At 47.3% G+C, this 13476-nt stretch overlaps 1 protein-coding gene across 1 annotated transcript; it reads right to left on the bottom strand.

Annotated features, from left to right (window-relative positions):
* Nucleotides 1–9935: 9935 nt before the first annotated feature.
* LOC146185499 (endothelin-converting enzyme 2-like) lies at nt 9936–12419 on the bottom strand. The gene has a single exon (XM_084607844.1). It carries the CDS (start codon nt 12417–12419, stop codon nt 9936–9938), a length of 2484 nt encoding a protein of 827 aa, XP_084463970.1.
* Between the last annotated feature and the right edge of the window lie 1057 nt (nt 12420–13476).

Below are 13476 nucleotides of genomic sequence, written 5' to 3' on the forward strand. Positions count from 1 at the left end.
TCTCCCTTCCCTTACGGCGCGGTTCGGGTGTCCACAGAGCAAGTGTGACAGTTACTGCGCCTTTCCCTTCCTGTGAATCAATTTATTTATTTGTCCCCTCATTCATTCTCGGGTGCATGCGAATAAGAAATGAGGAGTTGGTGGTATTATTAGGGAAGCTTTGTGTTGCGTTCACTAGAGAATTATGCGTCCTGGCGACGCCAAAGCACGAAGCAAGATATATCGGCGTAAGGAGCCATCTAATGATGGATGCGGGACCGGATGCAATGCGCCCATCGCAGCGCCTCAAGCATGTGTCTTTCCTGGTGCCCGCTTTCCGCGTTCGATAACAATTTCGTGGGGCTACGTCTTTGACCAGCGGCCTTGAAAGTGTAGCCAAGTCTTGCTGACGTACTTTCTTGTACCCAGATAAGACAAATTCTCCCGCACCCCATGCTCTACATAGGTTTGGTTTTAGTTATAAAAAGAGATAAAAGTTTGTTGAGACGCGTTACTATGCGGTTAGAGTGACTTCTTGTCGGATGTTCACACCAATTTTTCGGGGTGTTTGTTCTTTTTTTATACTTCTTTTATTTCTTGCTAACCTTGTCTTGAGGCGTTAAACCCCATAAACCATAAACCAGTACGGCGTAGCCCTAGTCGTTCTGGAACGTTAAACCTTCTGATTCCAAAAATCAAGCCCATGTCGATAACCAGTTCTTGCGTTGTCTGTATGGCTTCGTTTTTCCGTCCCATAGGCTTGCAAGAGAGTTAGACCATGTCGATAACCAGTTTGTATGGCTTCGTTTTTCCCGTCCCATAGGCTTGTAAGAGAGTTGGTCAACACGGCATCCTGTTCATAAACGAATGAACTGCTATAGTTTCATCTGAAAGAAGCGTTTACGGCTAGGGTCAAACGGGGCGCCCCTCCGCGCATATATAACTTTCTCAGTGACGCTGTGGGTTTGCCTGTAATTCTTGTAATCTTCCGGAGGCTCCAACATCGCGCACAGAGATCCACTACACTTCGCTTGCCGCGTATACAAGCAGCCTCTCTCGCACCGCCCTCAACTCTTGTGCAGCAAGTGTAGCAAGTGCGTGCTCCAGAGGAGCGTAATCTCATGCACGCATATGAAGAGGGGGTCCAAGAAGGGAAGAAAGACACACACCTTATCGCGCCAACAAAGAAGTTTCGAGAAGCGGCGCGGCGATGTCAGCAGCAACGTCGCTGCTGCCCTTGCGAGTGCTCGTGTAACGGGCTCTGTGTCACAAGGACGTGCGTGCCACTTGTCGTAAGGGAGAAAACGGAAGCGGGGAGATGCGTAAAATAGTGTTTTTACGCGGCATGGAAGACAGCCGTCGTAAACGACGACGGAGATGAAAGGAGGAGCAACCTCTGTGCGAGTGTGCGGCAGGCAATACTGCTTCCGCGGCGTCGTAAACATGGGGAGAGGAAGAACAGCGTTCATTCGCAACTAAGGCTTGTTTCCCCCGATCGCGCTTTAACCAATGAGTTTCATTGCCAGAAACTCACAAAACAAAGAGAGTAAAAAACATTGAACGAAATGAAAAATAAAATCTCAATGATCACGTTAAGGAATGGGCTATGTATGACCCCTGCTCTAGACTAATGTTCCGCTGGTGACTGGCGCCGGTACTTTCCGCCTCGTCCAGGTAAGCACTGTACATTACACGGCTGCACCTTGCAAGATATATGGCATTATGGTGCCAGGGTGTCCTGCGAATAACATGCGAGCGTAAGTGTATTGCGAAACATGACAGGATGAGGAAGGGAGATATACCCCCAATTCAAGGTCATTAGAGATAATTAAGCCATAGCATTGACACTCTGTCGAATTACGACCTTATACATGACCATGTCATCCTAAACAAAAGACATCACACGTCCCAAAACGTGCATTAATATGTACACTACTTGTCGTTATGAATGTCATTCTTCGAAGAGTCATTGCGTCCGACACAGCCGCATGTGGAATCAGAGCGGCGCAGACGCAGATATGTGCGGCCGTGTACGACGAAAAATGAAGCTCCGAAGATTGTGGCCACCTACTCCCATGCTCGCTTTAACAATGGACGACCACATTACATGCGCGGTTTGCCTCTTAACCCCCCCCCCCCCCTCCCCCCCCTCCCTGGCCAGGCAACTCCTTTCTTCTTACTCTGAGCGTATCCTTTTCCAACCTTTTTGCTCTTCGCTTGTTGTTTGCAAGTGGTCAAAGTTTACGCCTAGTCGACGTAAAACAGACCAATAAGGAGAGCGTTCGGAGTAATGAGCGTATTTCCCTAGCCGGTGTGGCAGGATCGAACTGAAGTTAAAAGTACGTTCTATAGGCCTTCGTGTCTTCAGTTGCCTTCGGCTGCGCTCTCAGATCTCGATTGAATGATCACGCAACATATCATACGTGATGAAACTGCTGAACTAGCATTCGGTCCGTGCTTATTTCATTTTCTTTGTTTAGTTCCGAAGACAATGGGAAGGACTCTGATAACGACCTTCCGTGCTTTTGTCAACCATTTGCGGATTTGAACGGTATCACGCGTCACTCGGAGATCTTGCGCGCCCACTGCATTTTTCCCGATCATATGATATCGCGTAAGAGATACTCTGACGATCCTGAAGTGGGTCGCCGCGTGTGTTACCTTAGCGGCTGGCAAGTGTACTACCAAGTTCACTTGGACAGCTCTGACAAAGCATACATTTTTTAAGTGTAGAATGATACACAACTCAGCAAGGTCACTGCTCGATATGCTGTGCAAAGAAAACGCGAAGGACATAAAGATTGGTAGAGATATATAAAATGTGATTGAAAACAAGACCGACCGAATGTTTGCTCTCAAAATAACGCCGTGCTGTTAAACTGTATATCGGGCCGTAATGAGCCATGCCTCCGAGGCCAGCAAACCTGTGATTTTCAATGCCGTGTACAAAGCTCTCTTTAATTACACCCATAAATCCTTATTTCAGGTTGTTTGCAATCCTAAATTTCTCCTTTTTCCGCCGATAGATTTTGTGGTACATTTCCTTAATTATGCCTCTTCCACGAACCCAGAGCGCACGATTTTTCAAGTACTTGTTGTCTCTATTTTGAGCTTTGCGCCCAGTACGAAAGTCCTAACTTAAACATGCACGGCGGAAGGAACGATCCAGAACTTATCTCCTTTTGTTTTAATGAATCAACATTAAAATATTTCTACGAAATTAACTTTAAAAAATTTCCCTCCCTGAGGTCTTCTGAAAATTTGTAAAGGTGCAATTAGACACAATCTTAGAGCAGCATTTTTTTTTTAAAGCAGAAATATCCTCGAACGAAACATCCCTGGCACGTCTGAATTACCATGCTGCTATTGGGGATTGCGGACCGTAGGAGGACACCGTCTGTGATCAACCTAGTCACAACAACAAGTTTCCTTGAACACGTGACATAATCACGTTGTCTCACTGAAGGTGAGTGCCTAGTTTGAGCTAAACGCTCCGATTAGTTGACGCAAAACAAGACGTCGTTGGCCTGTACTTGCAAATGCCTGTCGTGCGAGCGAAACCTAGCACAATAGCCGCATGACTCCAGCGCTGAACGTTCCTGCTCGTCGGTAATGTAAACAAAAAATATGCAAGTACGTCTCGGGCATAATGTTTCATCGTTACAGCTAAGCAAGGCTCTGCGAAATCACTGCACGACGTCGAAAGCTAAAATGGTTTGCGATGGTTTCGCTTTAAACTGTACAGTAATTTTGGCTTTCAATTCAGGAAGCCGAACCGCAGTATGATTTGTGTGTGTCTTTCACTTCACTCGAGCAAGCAACGTCATTGAGTGTATTTTCATGACCAGCGTACTTTTTTTAAGGTGCTGGAGTGTCCTTCCTGCGAAACAAATCCTAGCATGCAGCCACTGTGTCTATATAGGCAACATGTGCTCGTTCCTAGTTTTTTAATTCTATGCAGTGTCGCTTCAGAGTGAGCACGAACCGATCAACCCATTACCCGGCTGTAAAACTTCGAGACAAGCTTTCTCACGTCTGTACGTTGAGGCGTCAACTCGGAGCGCTCCTTCGTCGTTGGCGCGGCGACTCGCGCAGTAGGCGCGGCCTTCTCTTCTTGACGTCACTTGCCGGTTTCTCAGTTTCTAGGCGTGAAACGGGAGAAGTAAAATTTATTGAGGTTGTCTAATGTGTACATTTAAAGTCAGCCCAACCTGTCTCACCACATTTTTTTCTTCTTTTTTCTTTTTTTTTTTTCATTCTTGCTCGCTGGCTTCAACTCTTTCAAACGGGCTCGTCTGTTCGCGTCCCGGTCTCTCGACTTCATCGCTTTATTTTGCGACCTGTGAAACGAAAGTGTTTAGAATAAACTAGCGCCAGTGCGAATGTACAAAACGCAGAGATAAAGATGATAAATGTGGAAATTGCAGCTAGGGTTACGACAAAGTACGTACAATTTTGTGAGTGTGACTGCTGCATCGGGCAACAGCCATGCAACAGCAACCGAATCGAATGCAAATCGAATATCGGTGTGATTATTTGGTACCTCTTCGAAAGTTCGCGCAAATTCGTACGAAGACCACCTACATCACATTTCACTTGAAGACTGCCAGCATTTCCACGAGTCATGAAATTGTAGAATAACCTGCGAAGGTTATTCTAGAATGTAGAATAACCTGCGTACGCCCTAATAAGCTCTAAGTCATTAGCGGTCAAAATAACCCAGTCGGGCGGCGTTGCAGTTGTAGTGGGTGCTTGGCGTGCGCTTGTATGAGAGCTCTTCTCTCCGGTCGATCTTGAACGACACGACCTTTGCGTGTCCAGCTGTCATTTCATTCTCTTCCTACTCATTTCGGAGGCGGAGCGCTCGATCGTTTAATCTTAGGTCATATTTCCGGCAATGCCATTAAAGCCATGTATCCGCTCTTCCTCAACGCTAAGTGAATGCCTGGACAGCTTACCAGAAACCCTTAGCCCGTTTCGATTACGCCGGCCCCGCCCCCATTTCTACCTCGCGTCATGCTGCCTCATTCAATATGAATCAACTAGCATGGTCGAAATGGACGATTCATTTTGTGATGACAGGAGTAATGCGCGTCTCCTTTTTCGAGTGAAAGGCAACAAGATATGTTCCCCTAAAACCGAGACAGGATTACCCAGAGTTCACTGCGGGTCGTTATGTGAACACCGCTTTTTCCGGAGTGTAGAGGAAGAAAAAAGTTCATAAGGCTTTGGAATGGCGGAGTGGGCCAGAAGGAAATGTCTCACTATACGTACTGAGGAGTCGTGTTACAAGCTGGCGATCCCGAGAAGTAAGATTAGAAGGGGCCAGCATCGGAGACAGACCAACCCACTTAAAGAAAGAAGGGATAGCGTTAACTGCTGCTTCCTACCACGCTGCTTAGCAGCAAGTTGCCGTCGAAAGAAGGGTTCACTAAAACTGTGCGGTAATCTAGCGCAGAGAACCGCCATACACATCTCGTCAGGAACTAATAACATCCGCTTGCAAACGCGAAAAAAAAAAAAAAAAAAAAACATCGCTTGTTAAATATTACCGGAACTATTCCTGAAAAAAAAAAAACGCCAAAATATCGCCCCGCCGGGGTGGTGCAGTGGTAAGATGCCCGACTACTCTGCCGGAGTACCCGGGTTCGGATCCCGACCTCGGCGGCTGCGTTTCGATGGAGGCGAAACGAAGAGGCGTCCGTGTGCTGTGCGATGTCAGCGTTGTTGTTGTTGTTGTGGTTGTAGGAAGAAGGAAAAGAAAATGCGCGGGCCTGCTACTGGCTCTGTAGCTGAGCCACCTCCGCTGCCTCGTGCGGACAGAAGAGAAAATACAGAAGAAAAAAAGAAGAGGGAGAGAAAGACGCGCGCCGCAACAACGGCCGTCGTCCACCACCACCGAAGCGGTGGCGGGTGCAATGACGGCCAACAACAGATAAAAAAAAATACTTATTTATAAGAAGGGAAAGGCGCGGTAACTGTCTCACTTGTTTTCTGTGGACACCGCAACCGCGCCATAAGGGAAGGGAGGAAGATGGGAGTGAAAGTGGAAAGAGAGAAAGAGGAGCCGTAGTGGAGGGCTACGGAGTAGTTTCGACCACCTGGGGACCTTTAACGTGCGCTGACATCGCACAGCACACGACGCCTCTTCGTTTCGCCTCCATCGAAACGCAGCCGCCGAGGTCGGGTTCGAACCCCAACAACAGATAAACATTCGGTGGCTGGCTAGCCCCCGCCCCGAGCGGCGTTGGCCCACCGTCCCAACCCCGTAGGGCCAGAAACTGCCACCAGGACGTTAAAGATCCCCAGGTGGTCGAAATTACGCCGTAGCCCTCCACTACGGCTCCTCTTTCTCTCTATCTAATTTCACTCCCACCTTCCTCCCTTCCCTTACGGCGCGGTTCAGGTGTCCACAGAAACAAGTGTGACAGATACTGCACCTTCCCTTCCTGTGAACCAATTATTATTATTATTATTATTATTATTATTATTATTATTATTATTATTATTATTATTATTATTATTATTATTATTATTATTATTATTATTATTATTATTATTATTATTATTAATCATTTAAACGTGTTCCGCGTATTGTGGTGCATGGGAGACACAGACTTGGCGGTCGATCACTATAGCTGTCGCTGCACATATTCGTCTGCCACTGCAACATGAGGCGCTTAAGGCACCGATAATGACTGCTTCTCGTTCTTTTTGTTTTCTTTTCTACACTCAAAATTTCAATCATGAATTGCATGTGTTTTTCTTCACCCATTCCAAACTATGTCAAATATTGGACTAAGATCGCAGAGAAGTTATTCCCTGAACTAACGTCGAAACTATGACGCACAGCACCGAAATATCCGTCAGGAAAAGTGTCCGTCCACAATTTCATTCGGTGTATCAAGGAATAGATTTGCCTTACTTCCAGGTGCGCAATTCCGTTCTCTCAACGTTCATTCATTCATTCATTCATTCATTCATTCATTCATTCATTCATTCATTCATTCATTCATTCATTCACCTTTATTCATAAGGATGACGTGAGTACTGGTTGTCTATCAGCGAGTTTAACGGCGTTGCTGACAGGTGTCTCTGAACGCAACCTAAAGATAGCATGCACTCACTGAAAGCAGCAAAATGATTAAGGTGAAGTTAATTGCATAGTGTAACCGTGGTTATACCGTCACCTCCTGGCTGGTTTCGCGGCTATTGAGAGTCGAAAACGTCACATAAAGCAACCTAAAAAGTAACACACACCAGGAAATATGTTAATTAGTAATTTAATTTGAAAGTTGTGAATTAAAAAAATTCACAAAAAAGGCAGTCAGAGGATTCGAACATATGTTAGAGTGCCGAGATAAGTGATGTTAATCCACTGCGCCGCAGGAGGAGGAGGAATAACTTTATTTGGTGTCCGGCAGAGCTTAACGCGACTGGGCCTGATTTTTTTTATATTTATTGCCTTTAAGGCTGTACGATAAATTATAACAAAACATTACAAAACAACAGTATACAATGCAATATACAATACAATATAACACAATAAAGTACAATACATGTATAATACATTGCAATAAATACACGCCATGTTTTCACAGTGTGCAATGTAACTTTTTTATTTGCCTCAGGTTTTCAAACAGGGCGGCAATTTCTTCAATGCAGTCTCTGTCGATCAGGACTTTATGGAGTTTCGCAGCGCTCTCCGTCACAGAAGCGACTTGAGTGGCGGGCTTTAAATGCGCTCTTATTCGTTTTGACAATATTTCCGTTATTTGTCGCCATGGGAGATCCTGCTCGGAGGACTCTACTGTTGAGAGAACGGAATCACGCCTTCCAGGTGGATTCAAACCAGGCATGAATTAGGTTCCCACGCTGCCGACCCCTGAGCATCAGCTGTAGTGGACTATTTGGTCATGGTCATGCCACAATATGGAGGGCTCTTCTTTGCATCGACCAAATTGCCCGAGTCTCTTTGAGATGTTGAAGAATCTAAACTCATATTTTCTTCTTTTTTATCGATTGCGCAGGTGCACTATTTTCTGTTTTCGACTTCTATCTACAGAAACATCTCTCAATGCCTGTCAATTATCTATTTCTTTGAAATGCACACAGTCATGTTTATTTTTTATTTTAACAGATTTGCAGCTGCCTCGACCGGGATATCAGGTAAATCACAACCATGAGCTTCTATATTGTCGTACAGAGGGGCATGACAATAACAGATTCGTAAAGTGTGTTCTGAGAGCGGAACCTTAGCGTATATGTCGGCGTTCTGGTCTATGTTGTCATGGTGGAAGGCAAAAGTAACCACGTGATCGCCGATTCAACCCTCAAGCAGGTCGACCACTCGATGTGGACGCCTGGGTATTTGGCCCTCCTCACCGTCCCTTACCAGATTTTCTTAAAGAATTTGGCTTGTGCCTGTACTTGCAAATAACACTTTATTCTGCAAGGCGTGCTATCGCAATTAAAGAAAAAAAAAACATGGCGGAGATTATATGCAACAGGTATATTTGTAAACGTTGGTATACACCACGCTTTGATGGACGTTCGATAAACGAGAACACCAAAGGTCGCCTATCTGCAGTTTTCGTTGATGAAAGCACCATTCATTGTATCCAAATTTATGCTAAACCCATATCACTATGAAGACAACACGGGGGAATCTCGAGTAGCTCAACGTATGGGTGCAGCGCTCACAAAACGAAGTATGTGTTGCTTCGTTGTGTCAATGACTTAATTTTTGTTTAAAAACATTACTGTTTAAAAATATGGTAGTAATGAGGACAATGATAATGACCAGTTCATTCCGGGCGCATTGAAATCACCAGAAATGATCATCTTGTAAACATTTATCCCTTGCTTAACTATATAATGAATTAGTTCTACATATACGGTCTTATAACTATTAGGAGGGCGGTTAACAGCGCCGAAAGCAACATTGAAACCGAAGCTTGATTTTGCACCACCCACTTCCAGTTCCTACGCGGTCTGGCAGCGCAGAATACTCAACGGCGTTCTTGATGAAGACTGCCACGTCACCACCGCAACCTTACTACATAACCAAGGGTTAAACAATCAGAATCCTGAATAGTTTCATTCACCCGAAATCCTCTAACACAATTACAGAATGTGGCACTCGAACTGATCCAATTTGTTACCAGGCTTCCAGCGTTTATGTTGAGCAATCACAGAATGATTCTAAATGCAGTCTATTGCGCTGCAATTGCGGCTGCCAAATTATTTAACAAGCACATATTTTTCTGGGTGTAAAGTGCAACGGACATCAGTCAAAACCTTCATTTCTTCTTTTGTCAGCGGTTGATTTCCACATATCTTTCCGTTATCTGCCGTGCACGCGCGCTGAAATCTTCGTTGACAAATGAATTGCTTGACTGCGACTGCTGTAGCTTAATCTTGACTAAACTACAACCATAGTTTGACGTTAGTTTGACGTTATATTAAAGAAGAGTGTTCATAAAGTGGCCATGGACAACATTAAGTCTAAGGCAATATGTCGCGAAACAACTTTTTATAAGGCAGAATTATGCATGTTCAAGTGTATTACATTAAATGGTAGCATAACCCCTGAGCAACTAGAGCAAAGCGATGACATAACTATGGGAGGTATGAGGTCTATGGATCAAAAAGTAATCTGACTGTTACATAGGGCGGCAACGGAAACTCGGTACTGTTTGCAGTGCACTGTAGGTCTTTCGAAGAAATTGAAACCGACTGAGGAGACGAGTACCCGTAGGAGCACACGTCTTGCGCAGACTTCTAGTCAATCTGCATCGAGTTTTTGTGAATTATACTAACACTATGTATACGTATACCCCATACATATGTATGAAAATAACTCGATGCACTGCATAAGGTCACGTCTCCTGTACGGTACACTATTTTGAGCACTATTTACGGTGTTGGGCGCTGATTCGGTAAATGTTTGCACTTCAGAAGAAATTACATTTTCTAGCTGGGTTCATGGGCGAGCCAGGTGGGCACTCAAATGCAGCCGGAAAGTCAGCGTCGTTCTTGACCGCTTCGTTGCACGTAACCTGCGCGTACTGTGTATTCTCGGAATCGTGTGGCGTGCAGAGAATGTAGCACATGAGTACGAAAAAAGTCTGCGCCTTGTTGAACATATGCAGTCGCAGGCGGTCTGGCTTTCGCAGGTGGCGCAGACCGTCTAGGGCAACACCAGCCGACGCGGCGAGGTGGAACAGATCCAGCTTGTCGGTGTGGTACCTGTCGGCGAAACAAGCTAGCTTCTTCTGAGCGTCTTCATGAGGGGGGGATTCGGTGGGGAGTCGAGAGAGGAAAGCACGGAACGACGCCGTGGCGAGGATAGTGCCGAGGGCACCGAATTTGGCCGCATCGCTCAAATGTGGATCGTAGACCGGAAGCATCGCGTGCATAGGAGGGAGCGAGATCGCACCCTTCCGGTCGTCGAAGAGGCTGTATTGCTCCTTCGCCACAAGGTCCTTAACGTAGGTGGTGGAGATGAGGTTCCTAAATGTCGCATTCACGCGGTTTGAAACTGCGGCGACATTCATCCAGTTGCTGAGTAGCGACGATGAGTTGGAAATCCTCCATGTGATGTTGAACGCTTTGTCCAAGGCCTTCATCGTATCCAGGGTGTGGTCGACGATAAATTCGGACGCGTCGAAGTGCCGCTCGTCTCTGCTGTTACTCTTTACCCGGGTAGCTTTCTTGCCTAGTCGGTCCAGTATGGCAGCTCTCATAGAGAAAAGATTGGTTTGGCTTCTGTCCCCGCTCCAGGGCGTAAAGAGACGGAAGGTGAGCGGCCCGACAAGGCTCTCCACAAGCTGCAAGCAGTCGGCCTGCGACCTTTGCTTTTCCGACTCGTACATCTCCGCAGTGGTGTCCTCGTAATCGTACCAGCTGCTAGCGAGGGCTTTACTCATGTAGCGCCTCATAAGCTGGACCACGCACCAGCCCATGTAGTAATGCAAGTGTGGCGAGCCTACTGTGGCTAATATCTCGTCAAAGCTTCTAACGTAATTCATATTTATCACATGGACTTGCGCTACACTCGACAGCTTTAACTTATTGGCCGCCACAAGCCAGCTTCTTTGCTCGATGTTTCTGGTAACCGCGGCTAGAGAGTCGACCGATCGCAAAAAGGTTACATTGGGTGGGCCGTATAGTTGTTCTAGCCCGACAGCAGCAAGAACGTCGTTCTCAATCTCGACAAACTGCTCATACCGCAGCTCATGGTACCCAGGACTGCTGCTATTGCCGGAGTAGATAGTTCTAGTTTCCTCGAATAATCGCTTGTAGACACCGTTTAGCAGCAGCCTGTCGCGCGTTTTATTCCATGCGCCCAGGAATCCTTCATCGGGTGCTACCTCGAGCATGTCGCCTGCGGCACTGTTTATTAGTCTTCGGATGCGGAGCAAGGCGGTAACTCCGAAGTGGGCGTACACTTCGACCACCGTGAGCAGGAGGTCCGGCTTCAGCGAGACACTCGGCCACGTGACACCGACGCGCCGCAGCTCGTCCCGGAAGGCAGGCAGCTCGTCAGCTGTGCCCGCAAGCACGGTAATGCAAGCCCGGTACACAGATAGCACTGCCGAATCCGCATCGTGCTCTTCTTGCGCACGATCCGTCACGTGCCCCAGAATCATGTCCATCTCTGCGATGAACCTCTGCACGTGGCTGCGGTAGACGGAGACGTTCTGGGAATGCGCCCAACCGTGACACACGTAGCCGTAGAAGTCACTGCAGGCGTCTTTCCCTTGGTCCACACTGTCCTTCAGAAGAGCTTCCAGCGCAGCACAGGAGACAGAGGTACAGACAGTCTGATGCGCATCTGGAGGCACCGTAACCAGCAAAACGATGGTTAGCACGACGCAGAAAACGAGGACAGTAACCGACATGACGACGTACGCAAGTATCGTGGAGCTCTGGCTGTCGGCGGTCGAAACCGTACGTGTATCGGTTTCCTTGCTGCGTGTCGTGTTCGTTGCCCACGCTTCTCTGGGGGACGCAGATGTGAGCATGCTGTCCGCGCGCCATGACACCTTGCTGGTACGCCGGATAGGCCGTAGAGGACACGAGGGTGGCGAGAGAATCAAGCCGGTTCGCAGTTCTAATGCGGCTGGTGGGGAGTTCTTGGCTAGAAGCGAGGGAAGGCTCGCAGATGAATCCGAGCTCGCAGTGGGTGATGCAACGACGGATAACCCGTTGCCACCGAATGGAAGACACAAACCTTCCGTCCGCCCGTCTGCAGGTCTTATGGATGAATCCGAGCCGTGTGTTGCAGATATTGGTAGACGACCTCCTGTATTTTCTTCGGACGATAGCGCTGCAGCAGGAACTGCGGAGCTTTCATATATGGTGGGTGACAAGTAAGAGGTAGGTGACACGAATGTTTCCGAGTGCATGGTATCGTCATCTTCGTGGCGCGGCATTCTATCGCGGTCCGCTACCTCTGAGGCTACTAGCGCTGTCAGCCTATCGGAAGTGTCCTTTTGTCCTCTTCCATTTGCAGCAGAGGACTGACTCATCTGCAAAAATGCAGGCGTGTTTATTAAAGCCCCGAAATGACGTACATTGGCTCTCAAACAGTGCGAAACGCTTACTGTCGTTCACCGCTGCCAAATGGCACATGTGCCATGGACATTACCACCGCGCGTTATGGTAGAGCTCTGTGAAGGTTTCTGTCTTTTTTTGTGCGAATGGGCTTTGAATCAAAGCCTGCAGTGTACCGTCTACTGTAGATACTATTCGGTCGCCCGTAAGCTTTTTACAAGCTCAGAATGCAGTCAACTTCACTTAGAGATAAACAATTAAAGGCAAGTCAAAATCTTACGGTGATCTTTTCCCCTCTTGAAGGTACTGATAAAAACGAAACTGCGTATATGAACAAGGGGAACTGGATCTAGATTCGGTACTTTATTGTAAAAGGGTTGTGGAATATTTAGGGTGCAGGCCACTGTATTTCGTAGCGTCCTTATGCGATAAGAAAGGCACAGGCAATCGCCGCATTCAGCTCGAGGCCAACAGGGTGGGGGCATGATTCAGCTTGATTCAGCAAAACGACCCACTTCTGACAGCACTGTCCATCAGACGGCGCTTGAGCAAACGTTATGGTCAACCGAAAAAAAAAAAAGATGGCGCAGAAACGCGTGACTCCACACGGAGAGACAAAAATTTGACTTTTGCGTGCGTGATTGGAACATATGCATAGGGAAGGGCGGGGAAACTGGGAAACTGTTTTGTAGAGACAGCTACACGAAGTGAGCAGAAGCGCATTTCACCGCGCCCAGCCGGAGCCACAACTGCACATGAACCGTTACCATGACAGCCGGGTTCGCCGAGCCGTGCCGGTCTCGTAGCGGCGCCCGTGCGTGACGTCACGCTCCGTTATGCTCATCATCGTCATACTGATCATCAGGCGTGGTCATCGTGATCATCTGCCTATCGCTCAGCTGAGAATATAAACCGCGGCGCGTGCGCTCGCTAGAT

The sequence above is a fragment of the Amblyomma maculatum genome, chromosome 6, assembly GCF_055883805.1.
Source record: "Amblyomma maculatum isolate TAMU_Amacu chromosome 6, ASM5588380v1, whole genome shotgun sequence".
Taxonomy (NCBI): domain Eukaryota; kingdom Metazoa; phylum Arthropoda; class Arachnida; order Ixodida; family Ixodidae; genus Amblyomma; species Amblyomma maculatum.

Coding starts and splice junctions, on each gene's coding strand:
- LOC146185499 (XM_084607844.1), bottom strand. CDS start 12,419: ATGCCGCGCCACGAAGATGACGATACCATGCACTCGGAAACATTCGTG.